Source organism: Trypanosoma brucei, chromosome 10 (genome assembly GCF_000002445.2).
Source record: "Trypanosoma brucei brucei TREU927 chromosome 10, whole genome shotgun sequence".
Classification (NCBI taxonomy): Eukaryota; Euglenozoa; class Kinetoplastea; order Trypanosomatida; family Trypanosomatidae; genus Trypanosoma; species Trypanosoma brucei.
This window is the reverse complement of record NC_007283.1, coordinates 1,198,493-1,222,337: the sequence shown is the minus strand read 5'-3', so window position 1 is coordinate 1,222,337 and position 23,845 is coordinate 1,198,493. Positions and strand designations below refer to the sequence as shown.

General features: G+C 49.0%; 13 protein-coding genes across 13 annotated transcripts, besides 5 other annotated features; all 13 read left to right on the top strand.

Moving 5' to 3' along the window:
* Nucleotides 1–594: 594 nt before the first annotated feature.
* Tb10.70.2300 (chaperone protein DnaJ) lies at nt 595–2,094 on the top strand (the record flags this gene model as incomplete). Its single annotated transcript, XM_817644.1, has 1 exon — nt 595–2,094. One exon carries the CDS (start codon nt 595–597, stop codon nt 2,092–2,094), a length of 1,500 nt encoding a protein of 499 aa, XP_822737.1.
* A 705-nt stretch (nt 2,095–2,799) lies between these two features.
* Nucleotides 2,800–3,705, top strand: Tb10.70.2310 (hypothetical protein, conserved; the record flags this gene model as incomplete). Its single annotated transcript, XM_817643.1, has 1 exon — nt 2,800–3,705. The coding sequence occupies one exon, from the start codon at nt 2,800–2,802 to the stop codon at nt 3,703–3,705; it is 906 nt and encodes a 301-aa protein (XP_822736.1).
* A 999-nt stretch (nt 3,706–4,704) lies between these two features.
* Nucleotides 4,705–5,379, top strand: Tb10.70.2320 (hypothetical protein, conserved; the record flags this gene model as incomplete). Its single annotated transcript, XM_817642.1, has 1 exon — nt 4,705–5,379. One exon carries the CDS (start codon nt 4,705–4,707, stop codon nt 5,377–5,379), a length of 675 nt encoding a protein of 224 aa, XP_822735.1.
* A 321-nt stretch (nt 5,380–5,700) lies between these two features.
* Nucleotides 5,701–5,729: a sequence feature (AT_rich).
* Nucleotides 5,730–5,936: 207 nt separating this feature from the next.
* Nucleotides 5,937–7,244, top strand: Tb10.70.2330 (tRNA-dihydrouridine synthase 2, putative; the record flags this gene model as incomplete). Its single annotated transcript, XM_817641.1, has 1 exon — nt 5,937–7,244. The coding sequence occupies one exon, from the start codon at nt 5,937–5,939 to the stop codon at nt 7,242–7,244; it is 1,308 nt and encodes a 435-aa protein (XP_822734.1).
* A 1,096-nt stretch (nt 7,245–8,340) lies between these two features.
* Nucleotides 8,341–9,519, top strand: Tb10.70.2340 (hypothetical protein, conserved; the record flags this gene model as incomplete). Its single annotated transcript, XM_817640.1, has 1 exon — nt 8,341–9,519. One exon carries the CDS (start codon nt 8,341–8,343, stop codon nt 9,517–9,519), a length of 1,179 nt encoding a protein of 392 aa, XP_822733.1.
* A 380-nt stretch (nt 9,520–9,899) lies between these two features.
* Nucleotides 9,900–9,919: a microsatellite.
* A 65-nt stretch (nt 9,920–9,984) lies between these two features.
* Tb10.70.2350 (hypothetical protein, conserved) lies at nt 9,985–11,403 on the top strand (the record flags this gene model as incomplete). The annotated part of the gene is made up of 1 exon (XM_817639.1): nt 9,985–11,403. The coding sequence occupies one exon, from the start codon at nt 9,985–9,987 to the stop codon at nt 11,401–11,403; it is 1,419 nt and encodes a 472-aa protein (XP_822732.1).
* A 356-nt stretch (nt 11,404–11,759) lies between these two features.
* Nucleotides 11,760–12,302, top strand: Tb10.70.2360 (hypothetical protein, conserved; the record flags this gene model as incomplete). The annotated part of the gene is made up of 1 exon (XM_817638.1): nt 11,760–12,302. The coding sequence occupies one exon, from the start codon at nt 11,760–11,762 to the stop codon at nt 12,300–12,302; it is 543 nt and encodes a 180-aa protein (XP_822731.1).
* Nucleotides 12,303–13,131: 829 nt separating this feature from the next.
* On the top strand, nt 13,132–13,737 carry Tb10.70.2370 (hypothetical protein, conserved; the record flags this gene model as incomplete). Its single annotated transcript, XM_817637.1, has 1 exon — nt 13,132–13,737. One exon carries the CDS (start codon nt 13,132–13,134, stop codon nt 13,735–13,737), a length of 606 nt encoding a protein of 201 aa, XP_822730.1.
* A 274-nt stretch (nt 13,738–14,011) lies between these two features.
* On the top strand, nt 14,012–15,037 carry Tb10.70.2380 (hypothetical protein, conserved; the record flags this gene model as incomplete). Its single annotated transcript, XM_817636.1, has 1 exon — nt 14,012–15,037. One exon carries the CDS (start codon nt 14,012–14,014, stop codon nt 15,035–15,037), a length of 1,026 nt encoding a protein of 341 aa, XP_822729.1.
* A 349-nt stretch (nt 15,038–15,386) lies between these two features.
* Tb10.70.2390 (hypothetical protein, conserved) lies at nt 15,387–15,800 on the top strand (the record flags this gene model as incomplete). The annotated part of the gene is made up of 1 exon (XM_817635.1): nt 15,387–15,800. One exon carries the CDS (start codon nt 15,387–15,389, stop codon nt 15,798–15,800), a length of 414 nt encoding a protein of 137 aa, XP_822728.1.
* A 104-nt stretch (nt 15,801–15,904) lies between these two features.
* Nucleotides 15,905–15,928: a sequence feature (AT_rich).
* A 408-nt stretch (nt 15,929–16,336) lies between these two features.
* Nucleotides 16,337–18,253, top strand: Tb10.70.2400 (hypothetical protein, conserved; the record flags this gene model as incomplete). The annotated part of the gene is made up of 1 exon (XM_817634.1): nt 16,337–18,253. The coding sequence occupies one exon, from the start codon at nt 16,337–16,339 to the stop codon at nt 18,251–18,253; it is 1,917 nt and encodes a 638-aa protein (XP_822727.1).
* An 80-nt stretch (nt 18,254–18,333) lies between these two features.
* Nucleotides 18,334–18,366: a microsatellite.
* A 273-nt stretch (nt 18,367–18,639) lies between these two features.
* Nucleotides 18,640–18,677: a microsatellite.
* Nucleotides 18,678–20,278: 1,601 nt separating this feature from the next.
* Nucleotides 20,279–20,689, top strand: Tb10.70.2410 (hypothetical protein, conserved; the record flags this gene model as incomplete). Its single annotated transcript, XM_817633.1, has 1 exon — nt 20,279–20,689. The coding sequence occupies one exon, from the start codon at nt 20,279–20,281 to the stop codon at nt 20,687–20,689; it is 411 nt and encodes a 136-aa protein (XP_822726.1).
* Nucleotides 20,690–20,954: 265 nt separating this feature from the next.
* On the top strand, nt 20,955–22,631 carry Tb10.70.2420 (GPI inositol deacylase precursor; the record flags this gene model as incomplete). Its single annotated transcript, XM_817632.1, has 1 exon — nt 20,955–22,631. The coding sequence occupies one exon, from the start codon at nt 20,955–20,957 to the stop codon at nt 22,629–22,631; it is 1,677 nt and encodes a 558-aa protein (XP_822725.1).
* Between the last annotated feature and the right edge of the window lie 1,214 nt (nt 22,632–23,845).

The window sequence follows — 23,845 nt, the reverse complement described above, 5'->3', positions numbered from 1 at the left end:
CCTGAGCGCGGCGAGAGCCGCTATTGGTGTCGTGTTTTGTAATTGCATGTAGACCACACTGGGCATCAACCGAAGCAGTGGTTGACGACATTTTAACGTCGTGCAGAGCTTCCCGGGCGGTTAATGACGGTGATACTGTACGTGGCGTAAGGGCCCCATTCAGTATGGGAGGATTCCTTTAGTTTCCTCTCAGTGGCGACACCGTCACTGTACATTTACCGCCCCGCATTTGGAAAATACTAAAAGGTTATCGATCATCGGTACTTTTCCTCATTTTGGTATATGCGTGTGTATGGAGGAGGAAGGTACAAGAACGAGAGGTATGGTCCGCAACGATGTTTGACGTTTGCTTTGCATCGGGGGTTGTTGTTAAAGGTTGTGCATATAAGTTAGTCTCCCTGGGTTCCACCCATTCTTTTCCGTTTTGTTTCTCATTGTTGTTCAAGAGGTTATTCAGGTGTGTCACAGAGGCCGCGGAGGCATTACAGGACCCTTCGGTTTCAGGAGCATATTAGGATATAGCAAGGTGGAACCCGCAATCTAACATATAGGATCCGTGGAACTGTTGACTCGGGGCTAGTACTCTTTAAGCAGATGGAGCCTGATGATGGTGTTGCTTCTTGGATGGAGCTACGCGAGGAAGGAAACAAGGCGTTTAAAAGTGAAGCATATGCCAACGCTGTTAAACTCTACTCCGAAGCGATTAAGTTAAATTCCAAGGAGGCAGCACTCTTTTCTAACAGAAGTGCAGCTTACATAAAAATGAAAGAATATCAGAAGGCAGTGCTTGATGCTGAAGCAGCAATCGCCAATGATAAGACATTTGTTAAGGGATACTCGCGTCTGCACAACGCACTTTGTCATCTGGGTAGATTTAGGGAAGCGACGCAAAAACTAAAGGAAGCCCTCGTGGTTCTGGAAGCTTGTGGCGCGTCTCCGGAAGACAAAAAGCAGATACAGGAGCTTCATAGAACTGCCGAAGAAGGCCAAAGGGGGTTTGAAGCTGGTCAGCGTCTGCTAGAGGAACGCAACTTTCTGGCGGCGGAACGTGAGTTAGTGAAGGCGGCCCAACTGTTCCCGGACTGTGCCATTGTCGGCATTATGTTGGGCGAGTCTCAAGCTTCACTGTACCCCGAGAGGGTTATCCGATCGCTGACGGCTCTTTCCAGTGCACACGCTGATGATACCTACTATCTTTATGTTCGGGCACTCGCCAGTTACTATAGTGGGCAAAGCGGGCTGAATAACGCACAGTCGATACTTCGTCACACGATTGAGTTGGATCCCGACAATCGAAAGGCTACTGAGCTCTTGAAGAAGATACGGGCAGTGGAGTCTCAAAAGACCGAGGGTAACGCGGCTTTTAAGGAGAAACGATTCACCGCTGCCGTTAATTGTTACAAGGCTGCAATAGAAGTCGATCCCTCAAACATTCGAATGACAGCCGTTCTACGGGGTAACCAGGCTGCTGCCAAGATGGAGCTAAAAGAATATTCAAGCGCTTTACTTGACTGTGACTTTGCTATCAAAAACGGCGCGGAAAGTGCGAAGTTGTACGCCCGTCGTAGCCGTATCCACGAGGCCCTCGAGAACTATGACGACGCCCTGAGGGATATCCAAAGGGCGGCAGAGATGGACCCTTCGTACAATGGTGAGGCGCAGCAAATGAAGATTAGTGCCAAGAGAGCAAAAAGGAAGGACTATTACAAAATATTGGGTCTGCCGCAGGGAGAGTCGGATGACTCCTCCATTAAACGTGCATACAAGAAGGGTTGTTTGCAGTGGCACCCGGATAAGTGGGCCCACGCGACCGAGGAGGAAAAGGCTCACGCAGAGAAGATGTTCAAGGAAGTAGGTGAGGCGTTTTCCATTCTCTCAGATCCCCAGAAGAAAAGGTTGTATGACTCAGGGCAACTTGATGATGCATCTAGTCCTGGGGGTACGAGTGACTTTCCGGCACGTCAAGCCGACATTTTTCAGATGATGAACATGATGTTTCAGGGCGGCTGTGGCGAAGGCGGGATGCCCTCAGGATTTTCTTTCACGGTTGACCCTCGTTCGCGCCGGCAAAAGCAAACATTTCACTATAGGTGATGACTCGGTGCCGTCTCCTCTTCGGAGGTCAGCTATCCCCTTAATAAGAAAACTATTACCACGCCACTCAAATGTCACGAGTTTATGCATGCACACCCAAACGTACTTATGGGTTCCCGCTATTTCTTCGTTGTCCTATCTCTTCTTGGGGGTTACTGGCTGCAAACGAAACTCCTATGGAAGGCGGGGCGTGTGAAGGAATGTGCAGTGGGTTTGTATTATGGAGCGGGACTTTACTTTGTTGTTTACTCATGAGGTGAGGCTTCGTTTTCCAGTGCGTTGAGTGTTGGAAGGTAGACATTTTAAAGATGTGGTATGTGCTGCAGGCAATGAAAATGGTTCTGAGAAACTCTTAAACACTATTGTGAGCCTCTCCGGGGGCTGATGGAGGGAGGGAGGGAGGAGGGGATTATAATGATTTTGTCATTGATTGTGCTTACCGCCTCTCTGTGTCGCCGAGATAACATGAACCTGAAGCTACTTCTCCCTGCCCTCCGCCGTGTTTTTTTTTTGTTTTGTAGGGACGGCCATGAGAAAGCAGATGTTCTTTTACTCTTCATTCGTTGTCTTTTCCCAGTCCCTTGTTTCGTCTGGTGAGCAGCCACCAGCAAAGGAGATCAGAAGGTTCTGTACAAGTATACAACTGTCATTCGCTTTACTAGTTACAGTTTCATATTCCGTCCTTGTTTTTTTCTTGTGTGCACAATGCCGCCTCTCTTTCGCATTTGCCCCTTGTGTCAACAGGGGTTCGGATCGGCTTCCCTGGGTATACACGTACCACAATGCTACCAGAAAGCCCTCAAGCGCTGGAAACTCAACCCCAATGGGCCTATGCCAGTCATGCCAAATATAAGTCCGACGCCTCATAAGGGAACGAAAAGTAGTGCTGGTGGTGTTGCCTGTGGCAATGGCGCAAATGGTGCAAGAACGCTAAACGAGCACGATCCTTTTGCCAACGGATCCGAGCACCCGGAGGGAAATATGAATTTACACCCATGTTCTCGCTGTGGTAGGAAATTCCTGTTTGATCGGATTGCTTATCACGAGAGCGTCTGCAAGGGCAACGTCAAGCGCAAGGTGTTTGATAGCAGCAAGCAGCGGGCGATTGAGGGCCAATACAGTGGCGGCTGTTTCGGTGCGCCTTCCGCAAAGGGGAGGAAGAAGGCAGCGCCCGGTGCTTCTTCACCTGCTCCGGGTGTGCCGCGCACGCGCTGGCGTGAACAACACCGTGAGTTCATTGAGGCAATGCGCGCGGCACGACAGGCGCGTCAGACCAGTGCTGCTATGTGGGGGGAGCCGTGCGCCAAGGAACCCTGTCCAAATAATAGGCAGCCGCGTGCCCCACCCGCGATCGCGAGGCAGCAACGAGGGGCGCAGCAGCGACAGCAGCGAACAGCAAATCCCATGGGAATCACCTTTTCGGGGACGCAGGCAAGCTCTCACAGCGCCTCTTCACGGCCATCGCACGGAAACACATTTGGAAACCGATGTGAGGGCTTTGGTTCCCGTGTGAGTGGTAGAGTAGGTGGTGGTGGCGGGGGTGGCCAGATAAGGATTGCTAATGACAACACAACAAGCCTCGGTATGTTGCAGGCATTTGGCAGGGCGTAGATCCAATAATTATGAAATACTAAGTACAGGTGCCTCCCCATTTTCTTCCCCTTCCCACCACCGTCGCGTATGCGTGAGCCACTTTTTGAACGAAGAAGCCCGTGAGCCGCACGATTATCCGCCCTGCGTGAAACGACCTGTGTATGCATACTGTGTAACATACAATTATGTATATGGTCCCGCTTATGAGTGTATACTGATACACAGGGGATTGCAGTGTGAAAACGGCTTCGCATAAAGCATTTTCCATTGTTCAATCTTTCATCAATATTTTTTATCTGCACACACGCGTACACGCCGTTTTCTCTTGTTTACTATTCAGATTGTGGAGAAAATCAACAGCAGTTTAGCGTGTTCTACAAATGTTGTAAACACACAATCTCCAGTGTTAGCGCACTTTACCTCCAACGGTTTCCGCGAAAAGTAAAGTAGGCAACATCAGCAAAATACTTGAATGAAAGCAAAAGGGAAACAAGAGGCCTCAATCGGCCCTCCTCTGATGTTTACTGGTTTCTCCCTCTGTTTGTCTTGACTCTTCGCTTTATCATTTTTATGTACTGTGGATATAGGAGCGACCAATAGAGTAGTGCTTCCCCCCAGTCCTTGTCTTTTTTCCTTCTTACATCTCCTCACTCTGGCTAACATTCACACACACACACACACTCGAATATGCTTGCTCATCCACTTTTGCTTTCCCGAGCTTTTCTTTTAACCGGCATTTGATTTTCATAGCGGGAACATTCGATTATGGCCCTTTACACATATAGTGGTGTGAATGGGAAGCAGAAGTGGTAGTGTTAGCGTACGTTCGGATGCCAATTATTCGTGTGGGGTGCGGCGTGCAGTGGGCGCATGCCACCCCTATGTACCACCCTCTTCCCACTCAATGGCTTAAATTCTTCCTTTTTCATTCACTATTTCCTGTTCACTGCACCTTGTGTGGTCTTCGCAAGAAATAAATAGGTTAATAAGCATAAAAGAAAGTGTTGTGTGGCTGACATGTTACGCAAATCTTCGGTTTCGTTTCTTGCTGCCACCAGAACGGCTCTCTCCGGCGGTAACACTGGACCTACACCGTATCAAGACAAACCGTACCCAGTCCAGCCGCATAACCTTAATGAGTTCCAGCAGCCACCCGACACATGGCGTAAGAGTCCCTTTATGAGCAAACTGATGGACCAAGCGCTCCCCGTTTATGATGATGTTGTAACGGGGTCCGGGCGTCTCTACTGGCAGGAGCCCGCGAAGGTTTGGCACTTGTTCGAGGCGGATGATACTCTTATCCTCGAGGAGCACGACCGAGAGGAGTGGAACGAACGACCCTACGTTGCCGTGAACCACCTATACGAACCTCCAATTGGAAGCGAAGAACGCCCTATCCGTGTAGAGGCTGTGGGCAATCCTGGAGATCAGCAGATCGTGATGTGCTTTGGAAATTGTGCTCCTCATGTGCCACAGTCGACCTACTACATGATGATGAAAGGGTACAGCAAGAACAAGTGCCCAATGTGCCAGCAGTGGTTTTACATTCACAACCGTCCGTGGTTAGTCATGCACCCTGACTGGACAGATGAGCCGGCAGCCGATGAAGGCCCGGCGTACACCTTTGCGGAGATCGAGGCGGAGTTTGACCGAGACTTTCATGAGTTCGCGGTGTACCTGAACGCGGAGTAGATATCGAATAGGCAACATAGGGAATGGGGGGGGGGGATGGAGCGGAAGGTGACAATGTGCATTTTTTTTTTCTCTTCACAGAAGAGCAATTAGCAACTGGGTGTCTAGATGTATGGTAGGGGATAGTCATTTAATTATATGTTTTTGTTCCGTGGCGGTCCTTCGGGCTGTGTTCACTGGTAATAATTGTGGAATCCACCTGGGTTTTTTTCTTGTGAACGCGCGTTATCTACTAGTATCTCTTCGTCTACCGTTTAGTTTTAACAACCATTTTTTCCTTTAACCCTTAGCCTCAACGGCAGCAAGGTCAGCTAGCTGTACATATAATATATATATATATATCTTTTTTTGCTTACGTGCTTTTCCGCTTCCCTCGTCAGCGGAATTTTACTGTGTTTACGTTATTATTCCCTCCCTTGCCTTGCCCTTTCCTTTACCCTGATTTGTGTTCCCTTGATATTTGAAGGCCGCAAGTTGCTCCCTCTGCGCTGAGTTTCGCATTCCTCTTTCAGTAGGGGGTTTGTGAAACGGTCCGGGGCCGTTGTGATCGAGGAGGGATGTCCATTTTCAATGGGAAAACAATTCTTGCCCCAATGGTGCGTGTTGGGACCGTCGGTTTCCGAGTTTTCTGTGCAGCGCAGGGGGCTGACATTGTGTTTTCTGAGGAGGTGGTGGCCTCCAAACTGATTCGCTGCAAGCGGGAGGTCCGTACGTACACTGGCTGCCCCTGTTCCATGGTTGAGTTTGTTTCGTATGAACCATATAAGAATAAGTTCAAGCGAAGCATTGCCTTCGCTACAGTGGCGCGTGGTGGATGCAACTCGCAAGGGGAGGGGGCGCCGGTTGTGCTGCAGTTGGGTGTGGCCGAACCGGCCATTGGTGCGCGTGCAGCGCTGCTATGCGTAGACGACGTGGATGGCATCGACGTAAACATGGGGTGTCCCAAAAAGTTTAGTGTTGACAATGGAATGGGTGCGGCACTCATGCGGGACCCTGCGCGAGCTGCGGCTATACTTGTCGCTGTTGATGAGGCGGTTAACAGCCCCGAGAAAGTCGTGGCCCGTCGCCGACGGGTTCCCATTAGTTTTAAAACCCGGCTTCTTGATACGGCTGATGCTACGGCGCAAATGCTACTATCTGTGATGGAGGGGGTAGGCCCCGATCGTGTTCATGCAATAACTTTGCATGCCCGCACGCCTGATCAACTGCCCGATTCACCCCCACACTATGAGCGAGCTGCGGCAACAATCAGCCAACTCCGTAGTCACAAGTTGTTTTCAAAGGTCTGTTTCGTTCTTAATGGATCTATATCATCTAGGGGTGACGGCAGGCGTAAGGCTGCGCAGTTTGGTTTCGATGCCGCCATGATTGCCCGCCACGCCATGTTGGATATGAGTGTCTTTTCGAAGGTGTCGTCCGAACCACGGGAAGACCCCGGTGACGACCGGGAACCTTGTACGGATTTTATGGCCACTCCAATGGCATGTGCGTCATGGATGGAATTGTATCGAGGTTTGTTGCGGCACCATGTGATCTACCGGACACCGTATGTGTACACGAAATATCACTTGACGAGAAGTGTGCCTAACATTACGGCGTTAAAACACTTGATGATTGCACTTCAGCGGGAAACAAACTGCTATGAGGATGCAGCCAGGATATTTGGTCTGTCTGTGGAGGAGCAGCAGTCTATGCAAGGTGTGTCGGAAGCAGAATTGCTGTCGTCTCTTCCTGTGGAGGAACAGGATCTTAATGAAGCGAAGTTGTTGATTGGTGAAACAACCGGCGTCGATGGGGACAGCCATGTGGAGGGGATTCATCGGCTTTCTAAAAAGCACAAGGGAGAGGCGGAGATGGGTCGGTAAACACCTGTTCTGGTTTAGAGAACGCCAAATCTTCCTTTGTGCTCTTTGTTTGCCACCTCCTGGCAGCGGGGTGGCCCAACGTCGTCGAATGCCATTTCCTTTCGTTGTTTGTTTTGAACTGAACTATTAGCCTGTCTGCCTGTGACGTTGCCGCCACGCATCATATCTGCCATTTTATTGACACTAAGAAGGGGGAAATGTGCTTATGTAACTTCTAATGGGTTCGAAACGCTTCTGCCGCTTCTCGGTAGGCAGTGTTGTTGCAATTTTGACCGCAACCCTCACTCAGTCACCACCATGCTAGTAGATTGATATGTGCACCGCCCCACGGACCTGTTTTGTTGTGTCGTGGTGGTGACCGCATCTTGTTGCCAATTCCTGCGGGTCACCCGGTCTGGTTTCACGCTGGAAGGGCTGTGAGGTGGTTGCTGCTTGTGGAATACCTTGCCTTTAACGTACTAAAAGGTGATTTCCACATGTGTTACTGGTGCTTGAAACGCACGGAAATCACGCCGCCTTTTTCAATGTTGCAAGTTGGCGGGTAAGTGGTGGATGCACCCCCGTCTGTCCACTCAATAACATACTGTTGTCGAGCTCCCTTTAGTTGGTCGTTATGTTGTTTTTTAAAATACCGTCGTTGTGGATTATTTACTTCAGGATATACTGAGGATAGGTGGTATTTTGGTCACTTCGTGCATGCCATTACCATCTTACCGATAAAGGAATGAGCTTACCTTTACATGAACTGTATTCTTTATTTCTAACGCTGAGGAGCTAGTAACGAAACCGAGTTGTGGCTAACTTCCCACTACCGTTTGCCACAACGTTTAATCAGCTGCTACAAAGTTTGGGGGGAGGGAGGAATCTAACCCTTTTTTGTATTGTTTTCTTTAGTCGCTTTGTTGTTGCATGCCCTGCGCGTACGTGAATGTGTGTTTTTACGCCTTGATGAGACTTCTAAGTGGACACTAGCTGTTTCTACGGATAGGACTCTGAGTGCTGTTCCCCACTGTTTGCCTGTTTTTTTCCCATTTTTTTTTACTATTCATTTTAACTTTCCAAGGTCTCGGGTCATCATCTCAGTACCCTGTTTCTTATGAGCGGGATGCAGGCACCCTTCCAGGGGGGAGTCTCGAATATCTTCTCTACACCAACCGCACCTTTCTCAGCTCGGCAGCTGTTCCACATAGCAGGACGTCCCGCGGAAAGCACTGTGAGTGGTGGGGGCTCCTTTACGCAGGAAGACCGACTAATGTTGCAGCTGCTGTACCAGCAGCAACAGGCGTTCCAAATTCAGTTGCAGTCGATGGCGCTATCACTACAGCAACTTTACATGGCCATTTCTGCGCTTCCTCATCTAAATGCTTCAACTACGAAGCATGATTCCGAGGACGCCAGTCAGAGCGCTCCGGTACACACCGCACTCTCTGCTTCTGTAGGGGCACCCCTGACAGCTGTAGACGCCCCCGTCACCTCTAGCAGTGTGCGTGGTAGGGCGGGTGAGCACAGGGAGGATGCCGTGGTTACGGAGCGCCAACCTTCCACTGCACAACATCAGGGGGAAGTATCGCGCTCCTGCACACCGCCACCGGGGGATTCTGATGTGTCTCGGCAGAGCATGATGAATCGCTCCTCGGAGTCCGCAGCTCCGTGGGATCCTTCCGCTGGCTCTCGCCACAGTAGTGCCACCCGCGGCGTGCGTGGAGAAAACCCTCTATTGTCGTCGCTGCGCGGTAAGCTACCGACACCAAACCGTTCGGCTATCACCTCCACTTCTGTTGCTACGGGACACTCGGCGAGTATGAATGTTAGTGTTAATCAAGATGATCCCAAACCAACGGCGCGGCCCACCGCGCGCAGCTCGACTTCGTCTGCCTCCCGTCTTGATTATGGTGCGCGTCATGTGACGTCTTCATTGTTTAGCTCTGCTCCTTCAGAGGAAAAACATCATCACCAGAGGGCGCGCAAGCGTATCGTACCAAGCAGCCGTAAAGTGGACGCTTCACACGTCACCAGACGAGAAGAAGAATTTATACCACCGCACACTGGTACTTCAGGTTCTGGTCCCGTTGTTGGGAGCTCCGTGACTGGAGGAGTCAGTTGTGGCGAGGAATTACAGTCGGTGAAAGGTTGGAACTCTTCTCGTGGTTGGAATCAACCAGACAAGGATGAATTCGGTGAGACCAGCGCTTCCGTCACAGGTTACGACTCACAAAGTGACGGCTATGGTAGCTATGAAACTAGACAATATTTGAAGACTGTCGGCCTCATATAATAAACAGGTATTACATCCTGAAGCCACATAACGGAGTTAAACCAGATAGAGCAAAAAAAAGAGTTTCGTTACAAGTTTGGGAAGAGGGAGTGACCAAATGCTTCTTGCTATCGATAGATGCACTCGACAATTGCTGCAGTAGAGTTATCAACCCTCTGGTTTTTGGGATGTATCAATGTGTTTGTAATCCCAGGCGGTACACTTTAGTGCGTGGTCGCCGGTCCTGATTTGCCCCGCTACATATTTTACCTATGTTTGTACTCTAGGTATTTGGAGGTAACTAGCGGTCGCACCGTTGTGTTAGCATTTTTCATTGGTTGTTTTCCTTCCTCCTGCGCTTCTGTGCACTGCATATTCTCCCCGGGTTCACTGCTTTTTTGATATATATATATATATATATTATTGGTATCTCATAGGTGATTTGTTCGATTGTTAGAAGAGCGCCGTCCGCGACAATAGAAACTAATGATCCGGCGTTATTCACTAGCAATAGGGGGATCATGTTGTTGCCCAGCGCCGCGGTTAATCTCAACTGAGGCTTTCGTCTCATCAGTAGAAAAGGTGCAACACCAGTTGGGTACATCTGAGCGTAAACAAGACCTCATTCTCCACGGGAGGCAGTTGTTTGAAAATGAGTCACTCGATGACATCCACTCGGCGTGGACTCCAGTTGTGGCGGGAAAAATATGCCACGCGGCTACACAGCTGCGAATATCGCCAACCAAAGGCCAGCCGTTCGGTGCCGTCGTGGGATTAAGCCTGACACCTGAGGCAGTGGGGGTGATGGACGCACCATCTCTAGCCCGCATTGCTCACTCTTGTTTGATTTTGCGTTCACCACATCTGTACGAGGTCCTTTTCACGTACATACGCAGGCTCATTACACTCGCAGCAACTCTCGACACAGTTTCGTGTGCAGTTCTTATCAACGCCTATGGCAGAGCGCAGGTGCATCACGAGGAATTCTATAAAGTTATCTGCGACAGGGCGGCCGTTGTGATGAAGGACCCACGCACGTTCGTAGCGCATACGGCGAACGTGGCACACGCCCTTTCCCGTGTGCGGTATTTTCACAGAGACCTATTCCTTACGTTACGTGATCAAGCAGAACGACAAGCATCACAAGGACCACCGCTAGTGGCTGTCACCATCCTTGATGGGTTTGCGGAAATCGGTTTCGTGGACGACGCATTATTCACCGCGCTTGAGCAACGCTTGCTCGGAGAACTAGCGGAGTTACCGGCGCCACTGATGGCATCCCTCGTTTCGTGCCTCGCAAAGGCCGGACGAGCCCCATCACCTCTTTTTACGGCGTGTGGTGAGCGGATTGTGGCTATTGGCAATACATTTGACTCGAATTCTATTGCGAAGACGTGTGATGCCTTTTACCGCGCTAATGTACCCGCCGAGGAGGTACTTGGGACACTTGCTGAACGCGCTTGTAAGGTTGTTGCTGATTTCCGACCTGATGAGATCAACCAAACATTGAGCTCCCTCGCTTCCTTCGACCTTTTCGACGGTGAGCTCTTTCCATTGTTAGCGTCGCGCTTCGTGTCTATCGTGAAACAAGGCGGGTACGTCAGTCCCGTTGACGCCGCCGGGATCTTGACGAGCTTCGCTGTCGTGCAGGAGAGGAGCGACGAACTCGTGCACGTCTGTACGCAGTTGCTGTCCGTGCACCGTGATGCACTTGATGGGATAACACTCCTGCAAACTTTGTGGGCATGTGTGACACTCAACGTTCGTAACGAAGCCCAGCAGAATCTTTTACAGTGTTTGAGCAGTGGTGCGGTGGTTTTGCCAGATGAGGCGAGTGCTGAAAAAGAGTCGAAAGTGGTGCTTGAACGGCTTCTGTTCGTAAAGAAGGCATACGGTTTACAGTGATCATGTGCGCTTGACTTAGGTTTGTAGGGGGTGCGGATGTCGACGAGTGTGCGTACTTACGTGGCGGCGAATGAAGGCGAGAAAAAAGGAGACAAGGATCGCAGAAGGGGATACGGTTCGACTTGAGTGCTGTCTTTCCCTGTTGCTTTACCTCCCTCTTTCTTATGCACCGTGTCATTTTCAGTCGATAAGAGTTTGCATCGGGTCGTGTTTTTCTGTAACTTTCTTCTCTCCCTCACCTTACCATTTTGCCGGACCTCTTCCCCCTTTTGTTCTCGTGGGATACGTTTTAAAAACGGTTTCTTAGGAAATAAGAGTGGAGCGCCGCTTTTGGTGGGTCTGCCCTAACTGCGCAAATGTACCGTGAGAGCCTGCTGGGTGTGGCACTTGGGGCGACGTTGGCCGAACTGGAGTCCGACTGCCTCCTCACTGAAGGGCAGAAACAGCAACTCTGGGAAATATTTGATATTGCCATGGACCGGACGCTGGCGGAAGCGCCCGTCCGCTCACAAGTGCGCGTGCGCACGTCGGCACCGTCACTTGTGGGTCACGCCACTCTTGGAGGTGAATCTGGTCTCAGTTCGATTGACGCTCCCACGCTCAGCACGAGGCCTGCGGAAATGGAGTTCCCCTTACCGCCTTCAGAGGTGACGCACACTGTAGCCACAACCCCCTGTGATGTTCTGGACGAGGAAGTTTTGTACCCGGTTTACCGTGTGAAGGATGGAATGTGGACGATACTCCTGAAGGACCCTATCTTAGAACTGACGGACGCCACGGGGTCTACAGAGACCATTCGACTAGATTATCTGAAAGTGTACCTGAAAGAGGTGGTGAGTCGTAGCGCAACTTCAGTATCCGCGTCTTCGAGAAAAAAACGGAAGCGCTCGCGGCCCTAATTCTTTCGTTTGCAGCGATCGCGAAAATGTCGTTGCTATTAACTCGCTTAGTTTGCAAGCAGCGAAGTTACCTTTGCGTCAAGTGAACCTGGCCGATCCTTCAGGTGCTTTGTGTTTGCCTCTTTTTCTTGAAGCAATTCTTATCAGAGGGATGTTATTTATAATGGTTTCGTTAACGATAGTGTGGATGCAAAAGGACGGTCGTATTTTGCCTCGCCGTGTGCACCGCCGTCCTCTTCTAGACCCCCCCCCAAAAAAAAAAGATAATAATAATAATAGTGGCGGTGTTGACGATACTCCTCATATTCGGAAAATTCTGAGGTTATTCACCGCTAACATCTTGGTACATGCGTAATCATTACCGATAACGAGGCTAGGGTCGGCAGAATTACGTCCAGTAGTTTATTGGCCCATAAAGCCCATACTTTTGCCCGCACAGATTGTTGATTCTTGCCTTGCAGAATGACACGCTAGCTATGACGTGAATCCCCCTGCCATCCGAGGTGCCGTAGAGTTCTTACCGTAACGCTCACCGTACTTTTTGTGAGTTTCTCCCACCATTTCTTCATTTCTACCATAGTTTGGACGGGGTTTATTTGTTCGTTACCAAGTGAGTGAGAAACCGTGGCTGTCGCCTCAATCAGTTAAAACGTTCATAAAAGTCGGTGTATACAAACTTTGCCGCTCGGTGTGCGTTTATCACGCCACAGTTCAGGTATCCCAAACTGAGTGCAAACCAAACGAGGAGTAAACTGAGTGTGTGTGTGTATTGTGGGCGGCGTGATCGAGCGAAACGAAGAAGGAGGGTGCCATCTCCCGTGGGATACCGATGTATAGTGATGGGACACGAAAGACCATGTCAGAGCTCCAGCGCATGGCGGGCGCTACGCGTATGCGGATCGCAGAGGAAGGCGCACAACTTGAAACCCTGTCAAAGGCCACCACGAGAGCCCAAAAGCTAGTCGATAGTATGTTCAACCTTTTTGCGTCTGGAGCGACTCATCATGAAAGGGGGGAATTGATGCGAATTCTCACATCAGAAGAATCCGACATCGATATTGGTGGTGTTCCACCCTTTCCTGCTGCATTAGCGCTGGCGAACGGCCAGCTACCCCATGTAAGAACCATTCGAGCTGCCGGGAACAACCGCATCAACGATGAAGTCGTCATATTTTTGTCTCAAGTCATTCGTTTTTCAGCAGTGCCTGCGCAGGTGGAACTACTCGACATTAGCGACACGAAGGTAACGGAGAGGGGGTTGTTATTTGTACTTGAGATGATATTGGAGAGGGACGAGCCATTTACCCTTATTGCAAAGGGCCTCGTCTCCTCTGAGGGTTTTGCACTCGCTGGTGATCTGACCGGCGTTGGGGAAAGGTTCCGGAAAGTGTTTGAAATGGTTGTTCTACAACGCAAATCTGTTATTATTTTTTAAATGTGCCTGGGATGGAGATGGGGAAAGACGTTTCGTTTATTAAAGGAAGGGGGAAGCACGCTTTGTTTAGGGCTGTTGGATGAGAAAGGGACAAACACGGAGGTAAGTATCAGTTGTTCAGTTGCATTCCTGTGATTTTACATTTACGTGATTGCTGCTGCTATTTTCTTCCTTGAGAATAATTCGGTTGCTTCCTCTTCTGAAACTAACCTGATACAACGGTGGACCATCAAATCGAACCAAAAGAAAAAAGGAACGTTGTGCAGTATCCACTATGGTGACGGAGGCCCTGAACCGGAGGTTTGAGCATCTGCTGGACTCTAACACGTGCTCTTCGGACCTAATTGATGTCATACGACTGCTTGTAGCTCATGCCAATGAAACGGATCTGTTTAAAAAAGAGCTACGCTCTGCTCCCTTTTCTGTTCCTGCGGAGCAGCAGGTTCAACGTGTTCAAGGCGAACCCCTCACGTGTGACCAGGAGAAGATGGAGCAGATTTCGTTTCGCACGAAGGAGCACATACTTGTTGCTGCAGAGAGTTCCCTCCGCTCGTATGTGACGAGCCTTAAAAATGTGAACGACATAGCCATAGCGACAAGCTCAAAGAACCTCCGGGAGATGAAGGGTCGCCTGTCAGCGGATATGTTATCCTTTCAGGAGCGAGTAGTGCGAACAACTGTGGAACAGATGGAGCAGGAACTAGACTCCCTGCGTGTGAGCTGGCTTGAATCCATGAATAGAGAAGTTGCGCGTGTTAAAGAGGAGTTGCATCGGATGGGGGTTGGGCTGCGGAGGGAACTTCTAGGCTTGATGGAAGGTTATAGCAAATACATGGCGAAGGGGATTAGATTGCTGAATGTGGATCGGTTGGCTGACATGCACCGATTAACAGCCGAGTGCATGCTTTCAGCAGAACGGCTGGCGCTTGTTGAAAAGCAGCTGGTTCCCCGGGTTGAAATCCACGTACTGCACGAGCAGGTAAAGGAAATCGAAAGGCAACTTTCAAGAATAGCGGGTTACTCGCTAGGGGCAAGGCAACAACGTGTGGAAAGTGAAGGTCGTTGCTCCAGAAGTGTCAGCGTTGCGGTTGATGATGGCGTGTCACGTGTGAAGAATTTGACGTTGGGAGGCGGTTGTGGAGATTCAAGGGGCTGTTCTGGGTTAGTAGATGTAATGTCGTACTCAAGGGCGCAGGAAACTACTGTTAACTCCGACGGTGCCGCATTACTCAGAGACCCCGTTCCAACCACACAAAGGGCTGAGTTCGCATCGACCATTCAGCAATTCCTCAAGCGGTAATACTTGCAGTATGTGAAAACCTCTAGGCAATCGCCACTGTACTGTTGAATGAGGGTGGGATGTTGCTTTAAAGCCCACTATTTGTGCGGGCGGAACTCCCTTTGTGAGTTGCCCTAGCTTTCATTTCTCTCTGTTGCTTTACCCGTCCGATTGTGTGCCCCAACGAATTTCCTGTTCACTTTTCTGACTTCCTGGGGTTTCTTTCGTGGATGTGTGCCGCATGCATGTCGCACGACCTACGCGTGATAACGTTTGCTAGCACTGTAATACTATATTTCTCTGCCTTTGGGGATAGCTGTGGTGTGAAGCACTTGCGTTTCCCTCGCTACCTTTATATAAGAGGTGATTCATGCAGGTAATTGACATGTTTGCTCTGTTAAGGGATCAGCGCGTTACACCAGTCGTTCACCTGGAGGCATTGTGCGCACTTGATGGAATCAGGATCGAACCCGGTGCTGATCCAAGAGAGTTGCTTTGCTTCTACAGAATGGCCCTCATGCGTTGGGAACGTATCGGAAGCGATACGGGAAAAGGCGGGGAGGAAGATGTAATGTCGCTCTCCACAACGATTCTTGATTCCTTGAGCCCCCCCGCATCCGCAGTAACTTCACGTGGCCATCCTCAGATGTTGATGCCGAGTTTGATTGTGTGCAGCAGCGACGGGACCGGCACCCTCGCTGATCACCGAATGCTGGCGAGGCTGAAGGCCCAGATACTCATTGGGCGCACCATCCTTGATCGTGTAGTGTCATTCCGTAAATAAGGTGTGCCCGCCGTTACATTCGGTGATGCACATAGTGGAGACCCGTACCCCTTCGATTAGTGCCCGAGCAGTAAAGAGAGAGGGAATGTGCCAGAACAGAGGTGTTTTTTTTTTAAATTTTAATTATTGTTCTATCTTTTACTCCTTGGCGTGCCGCGTCGGGTCGTGTGCTGTTACCGCAATGCCATAGTATATATATATATGTACAGACATCCGTTATGACTGTACACCTAGTACATCGTATATATATTTGCTTACATTCAACTCCCCTACGCGGAAGTGGTATTATTTTCAGATACATCGCCTCTTTCCCTCTATCTCTCTCTCTCTGGCGGACGTTTATTTTTGTTTTATACACACCTCCAGTGGTAATTTGTTTTTCTTGTATTCTCTGCGTGCTGAAGTTCCACTTTGTTCCGTTCCATGTTATAGAGTAGTGTGAACTCAAATGTGTGAGGGAAATAAGAGCTGTCTGATTATCTTCTGTGTGTGTTTGTGTGTTTGTGTTTGTTCGGGAAGTTCACGTGCAGAAGTTTATGTGTTACATTATTTTAATATTACCTCCTTGGGTATCGGCACCTCAACCTCGGCATGTGCCTCGTGTGTTGTGTTGCATCTGTTATACTTTGCTGTTGTTGCCCCGTCGGATATACGTAATCTCTTTTTTCCTTTCTCTTTTTTGTTGTAGGTGTGTTAGAGCGCTTAACATGGGTTCGTCGGGGTATGACACTTCATATAAGAGTTCTCTGAGTAGCGCGCCAAGCTCAGTCGGTTCCCGCACTAGCAGACAGATATCAGAGGGTGCAACGAGCGTTTTCTCTGGTGAAACTTCCTCAGTTTCCGGTCATGACCCAGTGTTCCGCAATGTTAAGCGAAACCCAAATCTACAGTTCCTAAAACCCGACGATAGTGTTATTCATGTTTCCCCTTCTGCGCGTAACGTAGTCCGGTATGTTGCTTCCAACTATGATAGTTTTCCAGACGGCCATTACAGAGTTGTTGACTATTTTCGAGTGGCTGTTGAGATGTTCCTTCAACAGGTACGTTTGGAGTATGAAAAGCAGGCTGTTCAGGCGGTGAAGAATGGTGTAAAAAAACCCCGGTATACATGGGGAAACAAGAGCGGACTGGCGATCTCTTACGCGACTAGCTGCGACATGTTAAAGTTACTCTACGATGTCATATCTGAAGAAAACCGCCCCAAGTGGGACGAGGTGGTCAAACAGTTTATTTATTTCCTAATCTCCGAATCGGGTATACCTGGGGGTGTCTTTTCGGAGCAAACATATCATACAAAGTTCCTTGACTGGCGGAAAGGGGGGACACGATACCAAAACCTTAGCATGGCGTCGAATGTGCGCTTCCCATCCGCTTCCCACAGGCGCCAAGGTGTAGAAAACTACCTCCGGAGTGGATCGTGGCTAAGTATGAAAACAACGGAGGTTACCGTACTCGCTAACACGGACGGTACATCCAGAGGCGAGAGCATGGGAGGGGTTACGGATTCCACTCCTTCCTGCTCGAACTCACACGCCAGTAGCATGTGTTATCCACCAGCCACTAGAATCCAGCAGAGGATAAACATGGAACACCCTGTCGTACCCGCTATGGCAAAACAGGTAGACGACTTTTCACCTAGACGAACACGCTGGAGGGAAAAATTGACACAAATCATGGGGAGCCCTTCAGCGAGGGGATTGGGAGAGGATAGATCAAACATGGTACTGACTTTTGTTCGTCTATGTCAGGTATGTGACTCCGCCGAGCAGGCAGAAAGTTTAACGGACATCATTGTGGAATCTGACGAGAGCATTCAACGTTCGTTTGAAGGTAACGGTGGAATAGCTGTCCTGCGACGTTTCGTGGGTGAACCCAAGTGGGGATGCCAATTTAAATTTCTTTTTGGTCTTGTGGAGAAGCTGCTCCGGATGCGACTTATGTCATGGGGTACCGAGAGTCGCCAGTCATGGCTGCGTGACCTGAACGGCCGAGGCCGGCGGAACCTGGACTGGCTTCGGAACATCGAAGTAATTCCAAAGGGAGAGCGTGAGAAGTGGACAAACTTAGTGAGGGAGCTCGAAGCTCGGTACGTGCTCATGCCTTCGCATCGGGATCTAGAGCAACCTGCCCGTGTGAAGCGTCCGCCAACGGGCCGCGAGGGGCTCGAGCAAAAAGTAGCTTCCAGCGATGGACACTCGGTCAAGCCCCAGCTCTGTGTTTCCAATTCCCGCTGCAGGCGGCTTCCTACGGAGTTTCTTACGCTACCGGATCCTGAAGCGGAGGGGGACGTAAACAACTTCATGGACCGCAAGGCGAAGTATTGCGAGGACGGTCAGGCGGAGTGGCGTAAGGCTCTTCGTAAAGCTGCGGGTGTGGACCTCGGGGGTGTGTCGGTTCCGATTTGGTACGATCCGTATCAGTTATTGGATACAAGTCAATGTTCTTCTGCGTAGGTGTGGGCCTGTGCTTTCCCTTATTTCTCCTTTAGTTTCGTTTCAAGTACTTGCGAGGGCTCTTGTTGGTCCCCCTTTTAATATATATATATATATATATATATATATATGTACCGTTTATGCTCCCCCGCCTTTGTTTGCTTTGGTTTACCTTTTTCTTTTTTGGTGGTGGGGACGCTGCATAACCGTTTGCACAAACTACATTTTATTTTTCTTGGTTGCTAGGAGCGTGCTGCCGTGGCTGGAATGTACAAAATCTTATACGTTCTAGGATGGATGAGCGGGTGGGTCGGTAGAGGGCATCTCCTTCTGTCACACATCGACGTCCCTGCCTTTCGGTTTTCCCGTTCTTTCTATTCACTTTTTTCTTTAGGTCACAGCAGCACATATATATATATATATATATATATATATATATATATATTACATAATTACGTTTTGTACAGGCCTGTGCAACCCCACCGTGTGTTAATGTGCTTGAGATGTAGGGATAGTCTCTTTTGTCCGACTGTTTACTGAACTCATAAACTTTCGAGCGCATGGTGGCACATCTCTTGGTTGTGTTTCTTTTTTCCGTAGCTTTGCTTGCCAAAGGATCGCTGCAGCGTTATGCCTGTAACGGACGTTGCCCTGCCCCGGTAGCGTCGGTACCAACGGTTGCGGAGCCGCCACGGTTGGTACCGATCTTACGGCTAGATACTGGGAGCTGTGATTTTCCAAGTTATTGCACCAAGCTGCGGTTCCAACACGTATTGTTTTTGGTGACCTTACCGTATGATTATTTACGAATATAACATGTTATAGTTACAATGAGTTAGCTGTCACTGCGCTACCTTAGTTTGATCGCCGCTATGATGCCCTGTCAATAAATGCGTTCTGTTTGAACTGACGTTTAAAGTAGGATGTCACTGAGACACAAGAAACTGAGCGGCATTGGGTTTATACGTCTGCCTTTCCCATCTTGGCTAGTACATAGGAATAGGCTGTCACACGGTTTATTGTGCAGTGATTCCAACACGTATTATTTTTGGTGACCTTACCGCATGATTATTTACGAATACAACATGTCATAGTTACAATGAGCCCACCGTTATGACTACTATCTCTTTCCTTCATCCATTCTCCGCCCACCTCATATTGTGAAATTGCCGTGACGATTTGTCATCTGCTGCGTTCTTTTTGAGTTTTTTGTAAAGTGAGATGTTACATGACTTACCGACTGAGCAATTTCGCATGTGCGTATGTATTACCTTTCCCATCTTGGCTAGTACATAGGAATAGGCTGTCAGACGGTTTATTGTGCAGTGATTCCAACACGTATTATTTTTGGTGACCTTACCGCATGATTATTTACGAATACAACATGTCATAGTTACAATGAGCCCACCGTTATGACTACTATCTCTTTCCTTCATCCATTCTCCACCCACCTCATATTGTGAAATTGCCGTGACGATTTGTCATCTGCTGCGTTCTTTTTGAGTTTTTTGTAAAGTGAGATGTTACATGACTTACCGACTGAGCAATTTCGCATGTGCGTATGTATTACCTTTCCCATCTTGGCTAGTACATAGGAATAGGCTGTCAGACGGTTTATTGTGCAGTGATTCCAACACGTATTATTTTTGGTGACCTTACCGTATGATTATTTACGAATACAACATGTCATAGTTACAATGAGCCCACCGTTATGACTACTATCTCTTTCCTTCATCCATTCTCCGCCCACCTCATATTGTGAAATTGCCGTGACGATTTGTCATCTGCTGCGTTCTTTTTGAGTTTTTTGTAAAGTGAGATGTCACTGTCTGGTTTACCATCTGAGCGGGGTCGAATTTGTGTGCCACGTTCTCCTCCAGTGGGATTTTCGTGTGTGACAGGTTTATATGCTCATAGTATCGTTTGGTATTGTTGCGAACTGTTCCTCCCCCATTTGTGTGTCCCTGCGTGGTGAGTGTGGGGACACTTATCTGCTGCCTGACGCCGCTGCATCCTTGCCCTTTTATACTGCGTAGTATTAGGGCGATGTCCCACGATGGGGATGATGGTTCGCTTCAAGATGTCAACCCAGATTTACTGGAGTTGTGTAAGGACCCGGTGGCGTGGCGTGAACAGCGGCGGCGTGCGCTTCGTGAGAAGGTGTTTGGTCGTGGAACCGGAGAGGACAGTGGTATAGCCGGGAGCAGGGTCGGCAACATCGATAGGAGCACCGCGGTAAGCGCCCTTGATCCGCTGCCTAACACTCCAGGACCGAATGGACCGACAAGAAAGTCAGCTGAGGATCAAGAGGCATACGTGTTGCAGCAAATCATGTCGCATAAGCGGAAACGTGAAGAAGCCACCGCCATCTTCGGCAACACTGTCGCAGTGGAGGCACCCACGGTCAAAACTTCAGTAAAGGAAAAATTGCTGTTAAAGTTGCAGAAGGGGAAGTAATACATGATGTGGTGTACCTCTTTTTGGTTTGTGCACATGGATTGCAGGCGGTTTTAAGGATGGATGGTTGTGGTTGTTTTGCGATAAAAATTGTAACTGTCTCAGATGTAACGGACTAATCGACGCCTTATTGCTGCCTCTTCTTTTTTTTTTTTTTGATAGCCGTGAAACACCCTTTCTTCGCCTCCAGACTTTTTTTTCATTCTGGAAGCGCCGCTTTAAATAGCGCTAGCTAATTAAGACCCCCTTTCCACAGCCTGGAAAAATGAGTCGACTCTATATATTTTACAAACTGCTTTTGTTCACAGCGCTTCTGCAACTAACCGTTGTGTGCCCGTCCATCCACACTGCGAAAGCCGAAGCGAGGGAGAGCAAGTCACTGGGTTCTTCAGACACCTGGGGGTGTGTACTCTGTACTGCCGTAGTTGCCACGGTCTCTCAACTGGGTCAGCTACATCAAATACCAGCCAAGGACGCTCTGGGCCTTTTTTGCAGCTTCTTCAGGTCTGCTGAAGCCGTCCTTTGTAAGACCGCTTCTCTCATTCTGTTGGAAGGGGCATTGCAGTTGATTGATGAGGGAAGGACACCTGATAAAGTTTGCCAGATAATGAAGTACTGCGATACTGAAGAGTGCATTCTCTTCCCGCCTGACAAAAATGACACCTTGCCTTTACATAAGCTACGAAGTGCTTACCGCCTGGATGGCAGGAAATTGGTGGATGCCTGCCGAACGTTCCCAACTCTTTGCCGGCCTTTGTTTGAAGATTCCGCACATGATAAAGATGGGGATCGATTCTCAACATACCCAACGAAACGTGGAACGGATTGGAGGGGGCGCGATTGTGATGACGACGATGCACGGGTGTACCCAGGTCGGAACAGTACTGACTCCCAGAGGGATGAGAATTGCAACGGCATCTACGGCGTGGAAGAATCGAGCAAAAAAACTTATGAGGAATTGTGGTGCAGCAACTCATCTCCCATGGGCGTCATTGCGGTCGGAGACAGCGCAACGGCCGACTTTGGTATTCCCTTAGGATATGTTTCGATACTTGATCTTTCCTCAGAGGCGGTTGCTAATATAATACCTGTACTTGACAATGAGATAGACTGGCCGATGCTCTCCGGCTTAACTGGTTTCGCCAACTCTACAAGATATGAACCGGACGTCGATGGGCCGATGGCATCGGTTTACAGTAAACTTGTGGAGCTGAATCGATGTAATCACCGTGATTATCAAAATCTGGGACATAATGGTGCTAGGAGTGGAAGTATTCTTTCTATTTTGGACTCAGTCGCCAGAAACCGTTCCGAGAGTGTGAAACCCGCTTATGTCTTCTTTTCTATGGTTGGGAACGATGTGTGCCCTCGGCCGCAGGATGCACCCACCCCACTTGATTACTACCATAGCCTTTCTGAGGCAGTGAAGAAAGCGGACTCCTTCTTACCACCCGGAAGCCATGTTCTTATAGTTTCTCTTGTGGATGCACGCGCTGCAATTGGCAGCATCGTTAATCGGATCCATCCCATCGGCACCCTCAACAGCGACGTAACGTACGGTAATCTGTATGATTACTTGAACTGTCTGCAGGTTTCGCCCTGCTGGGGGTGGCTTAACTCGAACGAATCGGTGCGGAACGAGACGTGGGAGCGAGCCAGCGCAATGAATGCAATGATATCACGCGTCGTGGATGAATCAACTGATTTAGAAAACATTAAAGTCCATGCACTTGGCGACGTTATTGGCGAAGTCGTTAGCAGTTTCGAAGGCCCCCTATGGAAACTTGTTAACCCGGTTGATGGTTTCCATCCTTCTCAAATCGCCACAGCGCTTATGGGGGCTCGCGTATTTGCGAAAATGCAAGACCTCGGCATCTTACCTACTGAGAACCCGTTCAATGGCGACATTCAGAGGCGATTTGGGGACCAGGGGGGCTACTGATGCGTTAGAGTACATCGGGCAAACCTGGTGGCGGTTCCTTCTGCACCTGTGAGGTTCCCCTTCTCTTTAGCGCACTTTTGCAAAAATAAAAAATAAAAATCGCTGCCTTTTCGTTATCTCTTCTTGAGGTACCGATTGAGCGTTGAAAAACGGTGCAAGTGAGTCTGATATGCATTGCCTTTTTTTTTTTCGGATTGTTGTTTCCCTTTGCCCGCGCCGGAATCCATAGCCGCGAGGGGGTATGTCACATACCTGGCGTGTCTTTCTGTTTTTGTTGTGGGCGTGGAACCGCATATTTTTCAATTCGGACGTCGTTTTACTAATCTTGTTTGACGCGCTTTCGGTGCAGTGCAGTCTATTTGCGGTAAATATTTTCTTTCCTTCACCTTTATTGCAACCTACGCGGACCGCACAGGATTTTTTACTTTGTCTTCGGGTTCATTTCACCACGTCCAAATTTTTTCCGCTTCTTCTTTTTCCTTTTTTTTCTTTCCCCCCTCTTGTGTGTGTGCTATCAGTTATTGATCTTTTACCCGGGTGCTACATCTATCTCTTCTTTATGGACTCGACTGTTGATTTTACTGATTTTTCTTTCCCCATATGGTGGTGACGGTGGCACTTCTGCTGTTGGTGGTTGGACCGGGAAAAAAACGTACCGAGCGTTAGAAGGAGTTCACTAAATTGTTCCAATGAGTTGAGCCGGAGCCTTCACATGAGTTTTTCAGATATCTTTTCTTGCCTTTTCGCATATGTGCAAGGTACTCAGTGTTGCGTAAGCTGAGCCGTTAGCTTCACCCTCACGATTGGTTCTTTATATTTGTTGAAGTTTCCAGCCGTCTGGTCATGGTTACCGCCAGTTTTGAATGTTGCGGTTGTGGGCAATTGATAAAGTCGGTGGCATATATTGTTTTTGCTTTTCCTGCTGACTGTGGGTTGAAATGATGAGAAAGTTTGGGGAGGGGATTAAAGTCACGTAAGTTTTGCGTTGTCAGACAACCACCCACATTTACCGTTGCATATAGTCTCTAGTTACCCATTTTTTTGTCCACTCTCGTCTGTTGTTTTTGTTTAACTCTATGATGATTTCCCCCCCCGGATCTACCAATTTATTCCCCGTCTCTTTTTTTCTTTTCAAAAGGAGGGTTTTTGTTGTGAATGAGTACTACAAAATAAAGGAAGCAAGGTCCCAGAAGGCAGCTAGAAAACCAGTTTCC